The 19541-nt window shown below is 41.9% G+C and overlaps 1 protein-coding gene across 2 annotated transcripts in view; it reads right to left on the minus strand.

The window, feature by feature from the left end:
- The window catches only part of SLC6A11 (solute carrier family 6 member 11), a 216876-nt gene that overhangs the window by 59822 nt on the left and 137513 nt on the right, over window positions 1-19541 (minus strand). For both annotated transcript variants that reach the window (XM_075321267.1, XM_075321268.1), the window contains exon 6: window positions 19323-19455. In XM_075321267.1, the coding sequence (XP_075177382.1) occupies window positions 19323-19455 (133 nt within the window). The remainder of the gene's footprint in view (window positions 1-19322; window positions 19456-19541) is intronic.

The raw sequence follows: 19541 nt of genomic DNA on the forward strand, positions 1-19541 counted from the left end.
TTTGGGGTTGGGAGGCTGCTATTAGCTATGGGGTTGGGAGCCTGCTATTGGCTATAGGGTTGAGCAGCTGCTATTGGCTTTGGGGTTTGGAGGCTGCTATTGTCTATGGGGTTGGGAGGCTGCTATTGGCTTTGGGGTTGGACGGCTACTATTAGCTAAGGGGTTGGACGGCTGCTATTGTCTATGGGATTGGGAGGCTGCTATTGTCTATGGGGTTTGGAGGCTGCTATTGTCTATGGGTTTTGAGGCTGCTATTGTCTATGGGGTTGGGAGGCTGCTATTGGCTATGGTGTTGGGCAGCAGCTATTGGCTATGGGGCTGGGTGGCGGCTATTGACTATGAGGTAAGACGGTTGTTGGCATACATCATGTCACAGAACTGTTATTTCTAGTTTTTGCTTCCTTAGAATTGGGGATCTATACAAAATTGTGAGGGTCTATCACCAGGCACACCAATCAGTGGTTTGCTGTCCAGTCATAGACAGGATGCAAAGACTATATCGAGCGGACCCCCATCACACTGTTTAGTAGCCTCTACCAGGTGCTGCTCATTGTTATATTATTTTATTACAGATCCTCTTCAATGTAATAAACAATATCATGCAACTTTAGGATTAGGTATTGATGGTAATGATAAGGGAAATTCCTGTTAAAATCTAGGACAACATGACATAATTTTTTTTTTAAGGGAATCTGTCACCAAGTTTTTGCTGCCCCATCTGAGAGCAGCATATTGTAGAGACAGAGAACCTGATTCCAGCGATGTGTCACTTAATGGGCTGCTTGCTGCAGTTTTGATCACTGTTTTATCTGCTGCAGATCTGGCAGTTCCTTGAGCTGTATATAACCCCATCTGCACCACTGATTAGACGTTTTCTGTGTACACTGTACATAGGCAGCAAGGTGCCACTCAGCGGTAGGGGAGTGGGGTTGTACTATATGGCAGCAGCATTACTAGTCCTCTAGGGACAGTGTCATGCTGGTAAATCAGTTATTTTATCAAATATACAGCAAGCAGCCCAGTAAATGAGACATCCCTGTAATCAGGCTCTCCCCTCCTGCATCATGCACCTTTCAGATTAGGTAGTAAAAACCTGGTGACATATTCCCTTTAATACAGTGGTCGATAACAAGTTAATACTTATGCCCAAACATGCAAAAGGGTCTGAAACATAGAAAAAAATATATTTACATAAAAAATTGTTATAAATGCGGTGGCAATTTGGGCAATATAAGGGGTTAATGACAGCTGTGATTTGTTAAAAAATAACAGCTGCCATCAAGCCCTACATTAGTAATGGAAGGCATCTATGACTCGCAATCCGGCCGGGACCCGCAATCCAACAAAACAGCAGCACTTTCACTCAGAGCAGTGATGGAGCCTGGATATGACTTCGGGTGAACTGAGTGATGTCACCTGCTCACAAACGGTCCCCCGCTACTGTCAGTGTTTCCTGGAGCCTGCTGAGAGTGGATATAGTTTCACTCTCTGCAGCCTCTAGATGTAGCAGAGCTGAGGATCGCTGTGACTTTGTATGGATTGCATTGGATCTGCAATCATGTTTTGATGGCTAATTAAGGAGTGAAAGAGAGTGTGTGTATTTTTATTTCAAATAAAAGTTTTTTTGGTATTTTTGTTTTATTTCTTTTCACTTACAGGATTAGCAAATGACGGGGTACCATAGACAATTCCCATTACTAATCTAGGGCTTAATGGCAGCTGTCACTTGTTGACAAATTACATCTGTCATTAACCCCTTATATTAAACTGATTGCACCCGTACCAGGGAAATCGGGATGAGCCGGGGAAAAAGACAGGATTGGCACATCTAATGTGATATCTTAATTCTGAGCAACTGCAGGCTGGTATTTTTAGGCTCCTGATAATACCAGCCCCCACCTGTCTGCTTTATTGTCGCTGCATATCATAAATAGGGGGGCAATACTGTTTTAATATCTTTTTTGTTTATTTTTACACTACCATACGGCAAACTGACTGCAGCAAATCACAGACACGGACAAAGGGTATGGGGAGTGTATAGCAGTCTGCAACCAATCCCAGACACTAACATGGAGGGTGGGCGGGGGAAGCAATGAACATTCATGAACCTTAATTAGCGGGCCTGGAACAGAGTCTGACTGCAGCGTGATCCACTGGGAAAAACAGCATGTATAACTATCCTGCTCTTACAACAATTTAAGTTCCATTTGCATCCCTCTAGCGCTTACTAGGGCCATTTTATAGCCTCGAATGTCTCGTGCCCATTGACTTGTATGGGGGTTCATTGTTCGGGATCACGTTTTCTTGTCGAACACCATTTTTTTTTCCCGTGCTGTTTTTTTTTACCCGAATATCCATGGGTTTGCTCATTACTAGTCATAATATTGATGTGTTATGTTGTGCAAAAAGGCAGTGCCATAGGCAAGAAAGAAAAGATAGGAGACAGAAAAAAAAGAAGACAAAAGAGAGAAAATAGAGTATAGGATGATAGGTGTCAGAGGAAGAGGTATGCTAAGGAGTGCCATGGAGAAATGACTAGAACAGGATTTTTTGTTGTTTTTTTAACTCCTTGCTAATCTGATTCAGACTGAACTTATTCAGTGTGAATCTAATTAGATTTTTGCTTATCTATAACATATACAATTTACAGATTTTTTGCAAATCACAATTTATGGTTAGTAATAAATGATAGATCTTTTTTTGTTTGTTAACACTGAACAAATATCATTATGATTCGAATGCTCAGGAAAACCCAAGATGAGGCATTTGCGAAACACACATAAGAATCAATTGCTGAGAAAAAACCCAGATGAAGCATTTGCGAAACACATAAGAATCAATTGCTGAGAAAAACCCCAGATGAAGCATTTGCGAAACACACAGGAGGTTTGTTCCTTGGTGGGTGAACATATGTATCTGTATGTCCACAGATCTCTTGAACTGATATATTATTTTCTTCATGGCATTTTGAGGTATCCATGCTTAAATTCCTTTAGCACTAAGCTTTGATTTTGAACATTTATCCAACTGTTTTCTTTTGCACATTCTATTTGCAGATACCTCTTCTTCACTTCTACTGTATGATCCAACTTCCGTTTGCCTACCTCATATACAGTATATTGTTTTCTCCTCCTTTATCTGTGACTTTGCCACCCACTCGTGCACTTCTAATGTCTGATACATTCATAACTTTTATTGTGTGTTTGATTTTATATTTACAGTTAATAAAATTTGGTTTTATATTATGTTTATATCTTTGTGTTTTTAGACCTTGCTCAGAAATAAGCACACCCTAGCTGTACTTGGAAGGTGTGGATCGCCTCTAGTGGGAGTATTTAGGCTTCGTGCCTCGAGCAGCGAGCGCGGTAAACATGACCATGATTGGGATCTTCATGGCTAACGAGGCCTCCTGATTTGTGTCGTAGGCTTGATGTATATCACTGCAGTAAAGAATATTTCAAATCTAATGATGTGTTTGTTGCTCAAGGGGAAAAAAAACTTTGACTTCGTCAGATCTGCCATCTGTCTGTTATTGAGACGAAATCTGTTCATGCATGGTATTCCTCGACTGTGATGGTAGTCATTAAGGTAGGAAGAATCTGATAATCAGCTGCATCTTTCAAGGAAATGAGCAAAATTACTTAGCAGTTTCCATTGCACGGGAACTAAACAATTTCTTACATTTGCTAAAATGACATACAGGTGAAATAAGCGATCAGGAAACCTCACATGAATGAAACATTCCCAATATGTGCCCAAATATAGAGCATATGCAAAGAAGGTCAGATTACAAAATAAAGAAATGATATGGGATGACTATTCAAAAAGATGTCTTAACGTTTAGAGTATACATAATATATGGGATGTCCTATATACGGTAGTTTTTTCAAAATCAATATAGAGCATCCCATCTATTGCCAATTTGCTTTTGGGCAGCATAAAATAAAAAGCCAAAAAAGAGCTAAGAAACTCACAAAATAAGTTGTATAGGAACTGTCATGATGACTTTGGGATAGCAGGGATTCAGGGCTCCTAAGCTGCCCCTCAAACTAGGGGGCCCTAAGCTATTCCTAATCTTAGGGATACTCCTGATGGTAGAGAGGCCTGAGTCTCCTTCCTGGTCCTGCTCCTGACCAGTCCTGATCTGGTTCCATCTTTCCCTCACCCCAGGGAGGCTGTAGGAGGGGAAAAAGGCGCAATAGGGTCTTACCCGGTATGAGGGTGGAAAGACAAGACAGAGATACACTCACCTGAAGAGGTTGTGCCAGTCACAACCCATTATGATAGCCTGTGAGTGCCTGGTGGTTTAGCAGCAGCCCCGGAGAGGGTTTCAGTGATATACAGGTATAGGAGAAAACCAAGTTTATGCCACGCTAGAAACCACTGATGCGTGTAGGTTAAAACATTTCCTTTTATTTTACAGTTCTACGCATTTCAGAGACATCCGTCTCCTTCCTCAGGAAACGCAGTCATCAAATCATCAGATGATTTCTTTTCCTGAGGAAGGAGACGGAAGTCTCTGAAACACGTAGAACTGTAAAATAAAAGGAAATCTTTTAACCTACACAAATCAGTGGTTTCTAGTGCAGCATAAACCCGGTTTTCTCACCCCAGGGAGGGAAAGGACAGGAGTGTGTAGAAACAACAGATAAAGACAGACAAGAGAAAAACAAAACTATGTCACACAGCACACACACAAAGGTAAAGACAATAATTCAGAAAGAAAAAACAAGAGCAGGAAGACGCTACAAAACAACAGAGGTAAACTCCACAACCCCACGAAGCAATAAGCTCAACTGTAACCAGAAAGTCTGGGACACCACACTTCACAGACCAACATAGGATAAACTATAGCTGGCATGGCTAGAAGGATTCCACCAGCATAAATAGGAAGGGAGCAGATGTGATAGGTCTCCCCACAACATGTGATTAAAGGAGCAAGCAGACCAGCAGAGATTAACTGTTGCTAGCCTGCCTATGAATCAGCACACAGCAGGTCAATGCCCTAGTCTGCCTGTGATCCCAGACACCAGAGATACCATCGGGCGGAGTGTAAAAATCTGCAATCTGAACAGAGTCTAATGCTGCTATGACAGTCGACGAAGTTTGTGTAAAATTCGGTGTGATAGGAACAGAGCTTAAAGAATTGTCCAGAAAATAAAAATATAGTATTTTTAAAAAGTCCAAACTTGTATAAAATAAGCAAGGAATGGATACTTAGCCAAATGATCCTTTGCAGCTTCTAATGGTAACCCAGTCTTTCCTCAACATATTTTGAAAATGAAGGGAAATGCCTACCCTGGCAATCACTGTCAGCAGTGTTGTACCGCCTCCACCAGTGATCGGCTGAGCCGGTGTATCCAGGGACCAGGTAAACTTTGGCATGGAAGCTGCTGGTGAAAGGTGAGGGTGAATATCGATTGTTTTCTTATTTTATTCTAGTCTTAGCCCTTTTGAGACTATGCTTTATTGCTTGCAAAACTCTTTAAAAGGGAATATATCATCAGAGAAATCCTCTGCATTCTCCTCCTGGACTGGTCATAGATTTTTAATATTCCCAGTTCACAGGCAAAATTTGTCTTCAGTGAATACATATTTTCCTATTAATGAGGTAGTTGGAGCTCATAAAGATCTATGGAGAACTACAGGTGAACTTGCAGCAGAATCTCTGTGTCGGCCTCTAGTGCCTCCTCTCTCAAAAAAAAAGCACCAACTGCCTCTGACAAACTGCCTACGACAAACTGCTTTTGACAGGTTGATGCTAGACACTAACTACGAGCAGTATGAATAGAAGGGTAGTCAGACAAGCCGAGAAAATAAGCCAGGAGGTAACGTAAAAGGTTCAGGGAGCCGACAGAGACATGGTCAGGAAGAGGTCAGAAATTGGGAGGTAACAAATAAGGTTCAGGGAGCAGACAGAGATGTGGTCAGGAAGAGGTCTGAGGTCAGAAGCTGGGAGGTAATGTATAAGGTTCAGGGAGCAGTCAGAAACGTGGTCAGGAAGAGGTCCGAGGTCAGAAGTCGGTAGGTAACGTATAAGGTTCAGGGAGCAGTCAGAGACGTGGTCAGGAAGAGGTCCGAGGTCAGAAGTCGGTAGGTAACGTATAAGGTTCAGGGAGCAGATAGAGACGTGGTCAGGAAGAGGTCCGAGGTCAGAAGCCAAGATCAGAACCCTTACACCAGACAGGAGCGAAGAGAACACTGAGCAAACAGGAAATATGATGTGAAATTCAGACAGAGCAAGCCCAGTAAAAAAACAGAGCAATCACCAGGAACGAGGCGCATCTGTGAAGGCATCTCCCAAAACCAGCGTGGACCCTGGTGCTGAAAGAGAACCTGTCAGCAAGTGCACAAGACACATAGCAGAGCATTTTCAAATGCAAAAGGCTCCGCACAGTGGAGCCGTGACAAAAGCATTCCAGATGCAAAGTGCTCCGCACAGCGGAGCCGTGACAGACAGCTGCTCTTTATGTGGAAGTTACAAATTCTCTACTAAATAAGTGAAGGAGAAATTTACATTATCATAATATTTATCGGGTCAAGAAATAACAATGGATAAATTCAATGCAGAATCAGCACAGGTCATTTTATGGATAATTATATGTTTTTGTGTTAGATTGCAACATTTATTTTTTTTTACGAGACCCCAAATACCATTGTGTTAGTGTTTTGTTTGATGCATTGTTTGTGTCAATCTCCCCCAGAGGCATCTAGACACCGGAGACCCCGCAGAACCGGCAGAATTCATGATGTAAGCAAAACACAGGAGACGACTCGCTCGCTGTTTACAGCTTCTCTCTGGAAGACTGGGAACTCTGTATTCCGGCCTCGGCTGCTCAAGATCAATCTTCGGAGGACGGGAAACGTTTTGAAAGACTATTATTTGCCTTCACTTCAAGCTGAAACAAACGCCACTTCAATAGACAGGATTGCAGCTCTCCAGCTCCTTCCCTGCACCGTCTTGGATCTTTTCTTTGCACTTTGTTACTTTGCTCATTCGTTGCTTTCTTTGCTCTTCGCCTCATTTACTCCATTAGGTGCCGTGTTCGTTAAAATTACATTATGAGGGAAAAAAATCACTAAGGGCGAAGATTTTGTGGATATTAAGAAGTAACAGCTTCAATTTTGATATTTTACAGTTGTTTTACTTTTTGTGAGCTGGACTAATAAATGGTAAGAAATGTATCAAATATACTGTATCTGCACAAGATGTCACTGATGTTGACGCTGATATTAGTGCACTGCCCTTACAGCAGAAGAGGTATTTAATAGTCTTTATAGAGACCAGTAAATACAATACAAAAATATATAAAAAATATGAAAAAAATAAAAAAAACACGAACGTTCAAATAATAATAAAATGGAAACCCACGCAAATACGGGGAGAACATACAAACTCCTTGCAGATAGTGTCCTTGGTGGGATTTGAACCCAGGACTCCAGCGCTGGAAGACTGCAGTGCTAACCACTGAGCCACCACAAGACTGCAGTGCTAACTATTGACCCACCGTGCCGCCCTATATATATAATCACCCCCCGTTGTTTTTGTAAAACAATACAAAAATACATGTATTTGGTATTGCTGTGTTCAGAAGTGTCCAATCTATGAAAATCAAAAATAAAGTGATCCTATCAATAAACCCGTCACCAGAAGTGATCTGTTTATGGCGGGCTGCATGTGGGCGGAGACCCAAACTGCCAATCAGTGACTTCCATTGGGGTTCAGGTGACGTCCAGGTCTTTATCCAAAATCCGTCTGAACCGAATTTCCAGGTGTCCGCTCATCTGTAGTTATTACGGCTTTTTATTACTGACTACACGTTGATCTTCTGTTTTTCGCCAGTTCCATGTCCTGATTTGTGAGTATGAGTGATGCGTCTTCCTATTTCCTTAGAATAAACAGACGGAGCGCTATTGCTCATCATTGGCTCTAATCATCGCAGCCGGCTGCTACACCGCTTAATGGGCCACTAATGAACCATTGAGTCAAAACTGGACTATTATGGGATAATATCAAGCTGAGCGTCATTCCCAAGAATTAAAGTGAAAGAATTGAATACACAGATCCGGAAACACAACTTAAGGCAAAATCAGGAACAAATTCTCCCACCTACTATAATACCAGCTCATTACTGTATATAAGAGACCAGGCCGCTGTGTAAAACAAAAAAAACACTTTATAATACTCACCTAAACGGTCACTGCAGTGGATGTTGCTCAGATGGATGTCTCCGTTCTCCGGTGCCGGCGCCGCCTCTTTTGGCCATCTTCATCCTCCATCTTCTGAAGCTGCGATGCATGATGCGTACAACGTAATCCACACTCGCCGGCATTCAGGTCCTGAGCAGGGCAGATGAAAGTATTGTAGTGCGCATGCGCGGAACCGGCGAGTGTGTATGACATAGGACGCATCATGCACACAGGCTTCAGAAGGAAGACGAAGATGGCCGAGAGAGGCGGCGCCAGCACCGGAGGACGAAGACGCCCATTTGAGCTGCAGCGACAGTTTAGGTGAGTATTATAAAGTCATTCTTATGTTCTACACAGCGGCCTGGGCTCTTATATACAGCATGTTAGAATACTGTATATAAGAGCCCACTGGTGGTGGACACAGCTTATAGGGGAAAAACTGGGGACAGGTTCCCTTTAAGTTCGGTTTAACAACTTTGACTAGTTTTCTACTTATTTTTATTGTTTTACAGACCACAAATGACAGATACATATATAATGTTTTTCATCTTGGCATGGAATTCCACCATTATTGGCGATAGTCAATGCAACAATTTGTTATTGTTTCCGGGAAGCTCCAGACATCACCTTTGTCTATGAAGTGGAGCTCGGGAAGAAACAGTCTGAAAAGCCGAGATACACACAGCATTACACCGATGTATGGAACCGCACAACAATAGAATAAATTGCCACAATGTGTCAATATCTTTAATAGGGGTTGTGAGTTCTAATAATATTTCCGCACACTTCGACAGAGCTGAACTATAATACTGCCCAAGATTGTCAGACATCAATCAGACAAACTAATGGGGTCCCCGTAATTCCCAAGAAGAGGTGTGTAGGCCATGTTTCTAGCAACTTCCATAACTCCAATATACCAATTATGGAGGGTGAACACGTATTTGTGGTCACTAGAGATGAGCAGATGGTTTGGAATTCAAATTCTCTGACGTTTCCGAATTTCCTTTCACAGTTCGATTCTATGAGCGATTTCAATGATATGTACAGTTCCCCTACCCAGAAAAGCAAAGTGATCTGCCAAGCAAACTGCCAGCCCTGTGCCCGGCTGTGCTCCACTGGAAACCACTGATCTGTGATGTCCCTGGTACTGACCACCACTGAACATGGTCTGATAATCCGCTAGATGTCACAGCTGCAGGGTATTATGATAACGCCATCGGACATCCTAACAACATTCGCCCACTCTGATGCTTCACCAGCATGGGAAATGCTGCCGGACAAGTAATCATGAATTGAATATCAAAATACTCAATTTCACTTGGAACCACAAATTTCATTAATTTTGACTGGAACTTTATCCTCCGCAGATTGATCCGGTCTCTGGTGGTACAAAGTTTACTGCCCAGTCTTCTCATGCAGTCACAGATTGGCGTCATGGGGGGGGCTGACAACCGCCAAAAGTCATGTGTGATTATTACAAATCAATTATACTGACATCTTCTATCTGACAATGATAGGACTTTGTTTCCCATCACAAAAGTTGCTTCCATCAGTTAATGCATTAGTATTTTTTTATCAAATATAAACCCAATGTTTTACCCCATACATTTATCTTTTAGAGATGGAAAGCAAGGATTGAATCATTAAAATTGATTGTCTGTAAGACACTTCACAAATTATCCTCCCACTTTGCTCTTAGAAATGCATAAATCAGCTTTAAGCTAATTACAGTTGTATAATAGTATGTTAATCAAATCTAAATTTGTCTTAGTGATTTAAAAAAAGAAAAAGGCAACTTTTTGCTGTGCATTTTGTCTAATACTTTTATAGATAAAAAACAAAAACAGCCCAAAAAACAATTGCTGAAATCCCAAGAAAAAAATAACCTGATAACAAAAATCCTAGTTCATGCTTTGAGCATGCCATTTAAAGAAACACTACAGCACTTTTTTTCAGAGCTGGAGTGGTGCTTATGGAGTAAGGCCCCGTAACAAGCTCTCAATGCATCTCTATAAAAGCCAGAGCAAGGCCAGAACGAGGTCAGAATTAAGCCAGAACGAGGCCAGAGCGAGGTCAGAACAAGGTCAGACCAAGGCCAGAACAAGGTCAGGACGAGGCCAGAACAAGGTCAGAACGAGGTCAGAACGAGGCCAGAACAAGGTCAGACCAAGGCCAGAACAAGGTCAGGACGAGGCCAGAACAAGGTCAGAACGAGGCCAGAACAAGGTCAGAACGAGGCCAGAACAAGGTCAGAACGAGGCCAGAATTAAGCCAGAACGAGGCCAGAACGAGGTCAGAACAAGGTCAGAACGAGGCCAGAACAAGGTCAGAACAAGGCCAGAATTAAGTCAGAACGAGGCCAGAACGAGGTCAGAACAAGGTCAGAACGAGGTCAGAACGAGGCCAGAATGCAGCCACAATGAGGCCAGAATAAAGCCAGAACAAGGTCAGAACGAGGTCAGAACAAGGTCAGAACGAGGCTAGAATGAAGCCAGAATGGGGCCAGAATAAAGCCAGAATGAGGTCATAATGAGGTCATAACGAGGTCAGAACAAGGTCATAACGAGGCCAGAACAAGGTCAGAACGAGGCCAGAACAAGGTCAAAACAAGGTCAGAACGAGGCCAGAACAAGGTCAGAACGAGGCCAGAACGGGGCCAGAACAAGGTCAGAACAAGGCCAGAAGAAGGTCAGAACGAGGCCAGAATGAAGCCAGAATGAGGTCATAACGAGGTCAGAACGAGGCCAGAAGAAGGTCAAAACGAGGCCAGAATGAGGCCAGAATAAAGCCAGAATGAGGCCAGAACAAGGTCAGAACGAGGCCAGAACAAGGTCAGAACGAGGCCAGAAGAAGGTCAGAACGAGGCCAGAAGAAGGTCAGAACGAGGCCAGAATGAAGCCAGAATGAAACTAGAACGAGGCCAGGATGAGGCCAGAACAAGGTCAGAACGAGGCCAGAAGAAGGTCAGAACGAGGCCAGAATGAAGCCAGAATGAAACTAGAACGAGGCCAGGATGAGGCCAGAACAAGGCCAGAATGATGTTTTCATAGACTTGTGTTCGGTTGTGACCTCTACTGCCATGAAGAAGCGGTAAGAGCAGTGAGGCTCTGGAACTCTCTTCCTGAGGAAGTGGTGATGGCCACTCACTGAATGAATGTAAGGGAGGAATGGATGCTTTTCTTGTTAGCAAAAGTATAGAAGGTTATAAATAGCATAATCTTACAGGTAGATAGAAGAGCGACCAAGATTATTAGAGGAATGGGTGGGGGCTGCAATACCAAGACAGGTTATTACACTTGGGGTTATTTAGTTTGGAAAAACGAAGGCTTAGGGGGATCTAATCACAATGTATAAATATATGAGGGGACAGTACAGAGACCTTTCCAAAGATCTCTTTACACCTAGGCCTGCGACTGGAACACGGGGGCATCCGCTACGTCTTGAGGAAAGAAGGTTTAATCATAATCACAGACAAGGATTCTTTACTGTACGAGCAGTGAGACTATGGAACTCTCTGCCGCATGATGTTGTAATGAGTGATTCACTACTAACATTTAAGCAGAGCCTGGACGCCTTTCCTGAAAAATGTAATATTACCAGTTATGAATATTAGATTTTATGACCGGGTATTGATCCAGGGAACTAGTCTGATTGCCGTATGTGGAGTCAGGAAGGAATTTTTTTCCCCATTGGAGCTTATTTGACACATTGGGGGTTTTTTCCCTTCCTCTGGATCAACATGTTAGGCTACGGGGTGAACTAGATGGACTTAGAGTCTCCCTTCAACCTTGAAAACTATGAAACTATGAAACACTGGAGCAGCCGGCAGGTCACAAATCACAGGAGATTGACTGGAGTAGTGCGGATATAATGTGAAGATGGCAGAAGGTGAGTAGGAGGCCACTCCAGTGGTAAAATATAAACAAAACGCTAGAATTCAGCTTTAAGGAACTCAGCACTTATGTCACAGGTGTCACGGGTGACAGACAGTCATGTGGCTTCTGGCAATAGAAGGTCACAACGTTTGGCAGCACAAACTGCTCCCTGACCTTCTATTATTCCTGCTGTCAGTATTCATTGGTATAGGCAGCTTTCCTGTTGGGTTTTCTTCTCTTCCCCTTTAGGACCCAGTGAAGCCCTCCTTCCATACATCTGGTGATTATCAGTATTCTTCATGTGCTTGAATACCCCCATCTTCCCTGAACTTGTGCTGGTGATACTATTTAGTTTATTCTTGTTCTGGTTGCAAGCAGGTGGCTTGTACTCATCTGTGGTATCATTGCTAAACCTTTGCTGAACTTCTATCTGAGTCATCTGTGATAAGTAGTTCATGCTTTTCCCCCCTGTGTGTCCTCCTTGTGTCTTCTTTAGTGTTTAGTGGGGTTAATGAAGAGCTCAGCACACCGGTTCTCTATTTAGCGTCCACTACTAGGGATACCTAGGGTCAGGTATCCGGCTCGGCACCTAGGTGCAGAACCTAACTAGGGTGCTGAGGGAACCAAGGGACCAGTGGTAGGTTTGGTTAGGGGTCACCATCTAACCTTCCCTAGGCACAGAGTTTCCCCTTCTCTTTCCTTTCACCTTTTTCAGGGTACACCCAATATCTACCGTGACAACTTACAGTATCAATACCATGCACCTCCTTCCACCTCACCAGAAACACTACACGAGGCATGGACTGGCTTATATAATGCTGCCACTATTAATGCATTTGACAATTAGACATTGATACATTAAGTCACACTCAAGCTCTCCGAAAATGAAAAAGTCACTAAAATGTTCCCCAGCTATGTATTGTACAAACGTTTTGCTACTTTTCAAAGTGCTTTCCTCTGGTTTTGTGATGAGTCAGGGCCAGTGTCAGACTAATAGGAAACATCAATAATCAGTTTAATCTGCAGGAAAGTTATCAGCGAGATTCCTATTTTCTTATGGCGGCACCGGAGGGAAAATTCATCATTACACAGCGCCCATTAAAATCAAGGAGCCATTCATGTAGGATAATGAATTTATGAAGTGAAAAGTAATTAAAAATATGATTAAAAAGTGAATCCACGGAGAGAGAAAAGGTGAAGCGTCATGGGTCTGAAGTAAGAGGTAATTTGTGTTCATGTACGTAGCCTCTTAGGGAGGAAAAAGGCTGGAACCAGCACCACCAACAACTGCAAATTTCCAATAGGGGTCACTAGAGTTCCAGCCTTCTTCCTGTCTGAAGATTTAAATCCCCAGAAGAGCATTGCATGGCCTATAAGTCTCCTTACACTGACTTTGAGCACTCGATTAATAAAACCTTTTCTTCTGAGTTTCCCTTTTAAAGTCCGAGCTAAATCAACTTGTCATGTCTCACACATAGCTCTGCTCCTGCAGAGCCACTGTATGTGTTTGTCTTCCTGCTGTCGGTATCCTCCGGGGGTTAGGTCATTTCGGAGGAGCCTATTCTGTTCTGCCTCGTTCCGGGGGTCATGCTCCTTTATCTTGGAGTTGTTTCTCTTGGAACGCCACCAGTAATAGTTTCTGCTTTGCAGTGGGTGCTTCATGGTCCCCGTCAGTTGTTCTGATCTTGTACCGCTATCCAGTACTTCTTCCCATGACCTCCGTCCGACCCGTTTTATTTGACTTCCCTGTTTCCTTACCCTCTCTCCGCTTGTTACCCTTGCTCTGCTCCCTCCTTTATACTTACTAGTCCTCTTGGCTTCTTACCCCAGTTTGTGCTCTGACAATGGTTCTGCTTCCCTCCAGCTCTTGACATGATATCTTGGCTTCCGACCCTTGTCTCTCACCTGACTTCGGCTTCATTTTGCTCCTCTGTACAGACATGACATCCCGGCACTGACCTTCAGCTTATCGACCACTACATCCGTGCACTGGTGCTAGTGACCTCTAGTGGATGTGCGCTAAATTGCACTTAGGAGCACCACATCCTCCCTGTGTTCCTGCTCTACCTTGTGGTAGCATCACATAACTCTCCTGCTTTGCACTAATGAGGGGCAAACATCCTAAAGCACATGTCGGCAAATCGAGTTATGTACTAGTCTTGTAATACTACATTATGGGGCAAAGCCTTTTAGAAGGTCGATATTGGCCTTTCAGGATTGCTACTTCCAATAGGTAGCACCAAGTGCCTGTCTCGAAAAAAGCAATTTGCATATTTAATTTCCCAGATGAGCACTGCATGGCTTATAAGTCTCCTAACATGACTTCGTATTTTTTCAGGGAAATTTTAGACCTTAGGCAAAACTGAACACACAATCACAGAATACTTGGTAGAATAATATCGAGCAAGCATGTAACACAATATATAAAAGAATTTCTGTATATTTTGCACTCATTATCCTAGCCAGTATTCTATTATGATAAATACTCAGTTTTGAACAGATATGACCTCTTATTAAGCAATCGTGATGCGTCACCGGCTCCTTCTGTGGATTCACTTTCAATGTTCTTTTTAAACTACTTTGGAAACATTTTTACTTGCATCACGAAATAAAAATGTTGGGTTTTGAAATAAATGACTTTGATCGTCTTCATCTGCTCCTTATTTGTGGATTTTGATGCTAGATTTGCATTGATCTTCCTGAAATCAGGACGTTGTGGAGACAAATGCACATGCGCAATGGTCGGAGAAGCCCGAGATCGGAGATGCATTTATAGTGTAGATTTGTGGTCATTTTATTATAATTCACAATATATCATTTCATGGTCTGAAAATACTTTGTAACCTTTGCTTTGAAACACAATATTGAGAGATATTGCCGCTATTATCTGACCTCCGCGCCGCCGTTATCCGCATCGTCTGCTGCTTCTATCACTCTGTAACAACATGTAAGTAAACTCAAGCTAATTGCTAAGAGAAATTCCCGCGTAGCCTCCCATTAAATTGAATCCTAAAAATAGCGTTTTCACAGACTTTACCCAATTATAAGCGCAGTGCGACGTGTGAAGGTGACAACGCTCAGGACAGAGGATATGCAGATCTCATGAGCGGTGCTTATATACAGGGGAGAAAAGGCGGATTACCGAGATAGGAAACATAAACGCAACAACAGGTAAAAAGCCAAAAATGGCAAAAATGCCACATAATATAATGTCCAATAAATCACATGAGATGCCGTGGATTACCGGGGTTTCCAGGCACAAAAAATAAAAAATTCTGTCACCTTAATTTTCCTTTTTTAGCCTAGTCTTCAGCTGGACCTGGACACAAAAGGTCCTTCTGTCTGCTCCGCATGAGTAGGAGAGTAATGCGGAAGATGTAGGATACGAGCTGGGGAACCGGATACAGATATTCTATTGGGGCAACAGATCTTCAGGTCAAACCACTGTACTATTACATCTGTAACCAGTGCCGGACTGGGCTCTCCAGGGCCCACCAGTAACACTGCCTCTGGGGCCCACCAGTAACACTGCCTCTGGGGCCCAATGCTCAGCTACATTTAGGCCATGTGCGCACTTTGCGTTTTTTTCCTGCGTTTCCGCAGCGTTTTGAAATGCAGCGTTTTAATGCCAAAATGCATGCGTTTTGATTTCCAAGCAAAGTCTATGGGAAATGGGGATTTCTTGTCCGCACAATGCTGTTAAAAACGCTGCGTTGTAGTTGCAGAAAATGTGTCAAAATCTGCGTTTAAAGAAGCAGCAGGTCAATTGTTTTTGCCATTTTGGCAGCGTTTTGCTATCATTAAAGTCAATGAGAATTTTCTAAATGCATCCTAAATCAAAATCCTAGCGTTTTACATGCTTTTTTAACAAATTAAACGCATACGTTTTTAACATTATATTAAGGGCATGATATGTCCCTTTACACACACAAATAGTCCGACAATTTAATTAATGAAAATCCATAATTTAACGTTATTTTATACCTAAATTTAAGAACTCCGTTATCATTTTAATAAAATAATCTATTTTGTGTATGATTTTAATCATGATATTTGTTATCATTTTTTTCCTTATTTTTCATAGTGTTTGAATGTTTAAGCTTTATTTAGCAGTGTATTCGTAGTCAACACGCATCTGACTTTAAGCAATGAAAAAGCATGTAAATCGCGGTAAAAACGCGGCTAAAATGCGGTAAAAACACAAGCGTATTTATAGCGTTTTTGTGGTCAAAACCAAATTTGACAAAGACAATTTCTGCTAGAGGATGCGTTTAGAACTGCAACTACCTAGACGCAAAGTGCGCACACAGCCATATACATTACCCTCTTCACAATGTACTTTTCTTCTATGTAATAATAACCTGGGTGGTTTGCTAAGGAGATGCTGCATTTGTCTGTGCACAGTGAATGAAGTGTTTTACTCAAGCGACTGCTCATGGGCAATCTCGTGGACAGGGCCCACCGGGGGATTCACCTGCTATCCAGTGGTCTCCACCAGTTTGGGTACATGCACATATATTCAATGCAGCTAATCACTGTCAGTGATCTTGTGCCTTACATGCATGTAGTACTGCTGCTGTCAGTGATTGGCTGCAGTGGTCAATGTTATAACTGGAGGACAAAGCACCAAAACCTGCCTGAGCTAAGAGGGACAGAGAATCAAAGAATAAAGCAGGTAAGATTGATTTTTTAATAATTTACTACAATTCCTGACAACAGCTCCATTTTCTTAATTCCTGGGACCTCTCTGATTATTCCTTACGGGCACATAGACTTCTAAAGCAAGGATTGATGCAGCCGACGCCTTCTATTCAGTCACAATGTGAGGCCCCCGCGACACCGGACCTCACTACATTCAGCAAACAATGAATTTCCAATTCCACCATTAACGCACATTTATCATCGGATTATCTTCAGATAATGAATTACTTGCACTTTAGTAACATCAAGGGTTTTGTCCTCTTTTATTTCTCACTTTGAAGTTCCATGTTTTATACATGACGGGTATTAGCATCTCTGAGGTTCTCACAACAGCTCGTCCCGAAGTTATAGGGAGGGAGGACGGCGACCGCTTCCTGCGACATCAGCAAACAGGGAATTTTATACATTTATTTACCTACAATGTTTTGTTTCATTCACAAAACTGCTACATAAAACATGAACGTGGACAAGCTACAAAAATGCAACCAGTCCCGTCAGTCACTCTGTACTGTACGTCCAATGACACCTGGCCGAAGACTGAGAAGAGATGCAAGAAGTTACATAATAGCAATAATAATAGTGAAAACATCCATAATATCTATCAAAGATATAAAGAGAAAAAAAAAGTAATACTCCCCTGTAGAGCACAAGTAGTGCTATAGCAGTAGTATAAGGCTAGGGCCGCACTTTGTGTTGTGCTACTTGCAGTTCTAAACACACGTTTTGGGCTTAAATGATTTGACCAAAGTTGCCTTTTTCAGAAATTTAGCGCTGAAAACACATGTGCATTTACCGCGTTTTAGATGCGTTTTCAGCGCTTTTTACATGCTTTTCCACCTGCGTTTTGATAGATGCGTTTTGAACATCATGACACTGCTAAATAAAGTTTAAATAGTCAAACTCAATTAAAAAAATTGGAAAAAAAGAAACAAATTATATTTTTGTGAAAAATAATGAAAATAGATTTAATGAAATTATAGCGGTAATGTGATATTTAATGGAAAAATAGCAATAATTTATTAAAATGCTTATTTTTAATTGTTGGACTATGTGTGTGTGTAAAGGGACATATGAAATCATTTTTTTGAAGTCCAAAACGCATGTTTTCTGCACTGGAAAAGCAGGTAAAACGCTGGAATTTGCCATTTCTCATAGACTTCAATGTTAGCAAAACGCACCCAAAATGGCAAAAACAACTGACATGCTGCTTCTTTGAACGCATGTTTTTTGCCACAAAATATGCAAATTAAACGCAGCGTTTTAAAACGCAAAGTGGGGTCTAGAAATCCCCATTTTCCTTAGACTTTGCTGGGAAATCAAAACGCATGCCTTTTGGCATGAAAAAGGTGCATCTCAAAACGGACCTAAAAAGCACCTAAAACGCAGGTGTAAACGCAAAGTGGGGTCCTAGCCTAATAGTCATAGCCTCGTGGCTCTTACCACAAAAAGTTCTAAAGTTTCTAAATAAATGAAAATAGGATTTTTCTTGAAATCCTTGAAAATATTATGTAGAGCTCACTTTGTGAAGGACGTATGAATCAAGCCGCATACAGGGCTATCCTGTAATAACAGCTGCTTCCTTCTGCTCAGGCAATGTTCCCCAACTCTGAGGACAGGTTTTTCCAGCAGGACAATGCACCATGCCACGCAACTAGGTCCATCAATGTGTGGATGAAGGACCACCACATCAAAACCCTGTCATGACCAGCCCAATCTCCAGACCTGAACCCCACTGAAAACCTCTGGAATGTAATCAAGAGCAATATGGATAGTCACAAGCCATCAGACAAAGGAGAACTGCTTACATGTCTGCACCAGGAGTGGCATAAGGTCACCCAAAAGCCGTGTGATAGACTGAAAGCAGCCACGACGCAGGAAAGCTGGGATTATACATCATGGATATTCCACAAAATATTGATTTCTGAATCTTCCGGAGGTAAAACATTATTATATTGTTGTGTGTAAATGGTGATGAACTTGTTTTCTTTGCATTATTTGTGCATTGTTCTGTTATTTTCACCATTTCTCATTTTCAGAAAATAAATACAACATTTATTGCTTGGAAATTTGGAGACGTCGTCAGTAGATTATAGAAGAAAAGAGCAATTTACATTTTACTCAAACATATAAAGAGAAAAATCAGAAAAACTGACAATTTTGCAGCGGTCACTTAATTTTAGCCAGAGCTGTATATGCTCTATATACAGTATGTATATATATATATATATATATATATAGTTTGGGTCCAAACCTCTTAATGCATCACATTATACTCTGTGCTTGGGTCGCGCCCGTCCGACCTGTGCTCGTTTCGAGTAGCGAGCACCAGAGCATTTCGGTGCTCGCTCATCCCTAGTATACAGTCTTCTCCTTCTTCTAGAAGCCAAATATCGATCTCAATAATATATTAATGCCACTCAGTCTCACAATCCTGTCAATAATACTAAAAATGACAGTAAGAAAAATCCTGACCTTAAAATATTGAAATATTCAGCTATGAAATAAAGTGAAAAACGTGACAACTCAATACTAAACACAGAATAATTCCAGCTTCACCTTCCCAGTGGATTTTGTCCCTTTCCAGATGCAGAAATAGCAAACGGTCCACGCAGCGAGAAGACAAAGCGCTAATTCCCAGCGGAGCTCTCCAATGTGTTCAATTCCGTCTGATATGGCCAAAACACGGCGTCTGTAAAAGTATAAAAAGATCTGTGAACATAACGGACAAGTGTAGACAAAACGTCAACAGCCCAGTATTATTATTAGATATTAATA

The sequence above is a fragment of the Anomaloglossus baeobatrachus genome, chromosome 8, assembly GCF_048569485.1.
Source record: "Anomaloglossus baeobatrachus isolate aAnoBae1 chromosome 8, aAnoBae1.hap1, whole genome shotgun sequence".
Classification (NCBI taxonomy): domain Eukaryota; kingdom Metazoa; phylum Chordata; class Amphibia; order Anura; family Aromobatidae; genus Anomaloglossus; species Anomaloglossus baeobatrachus.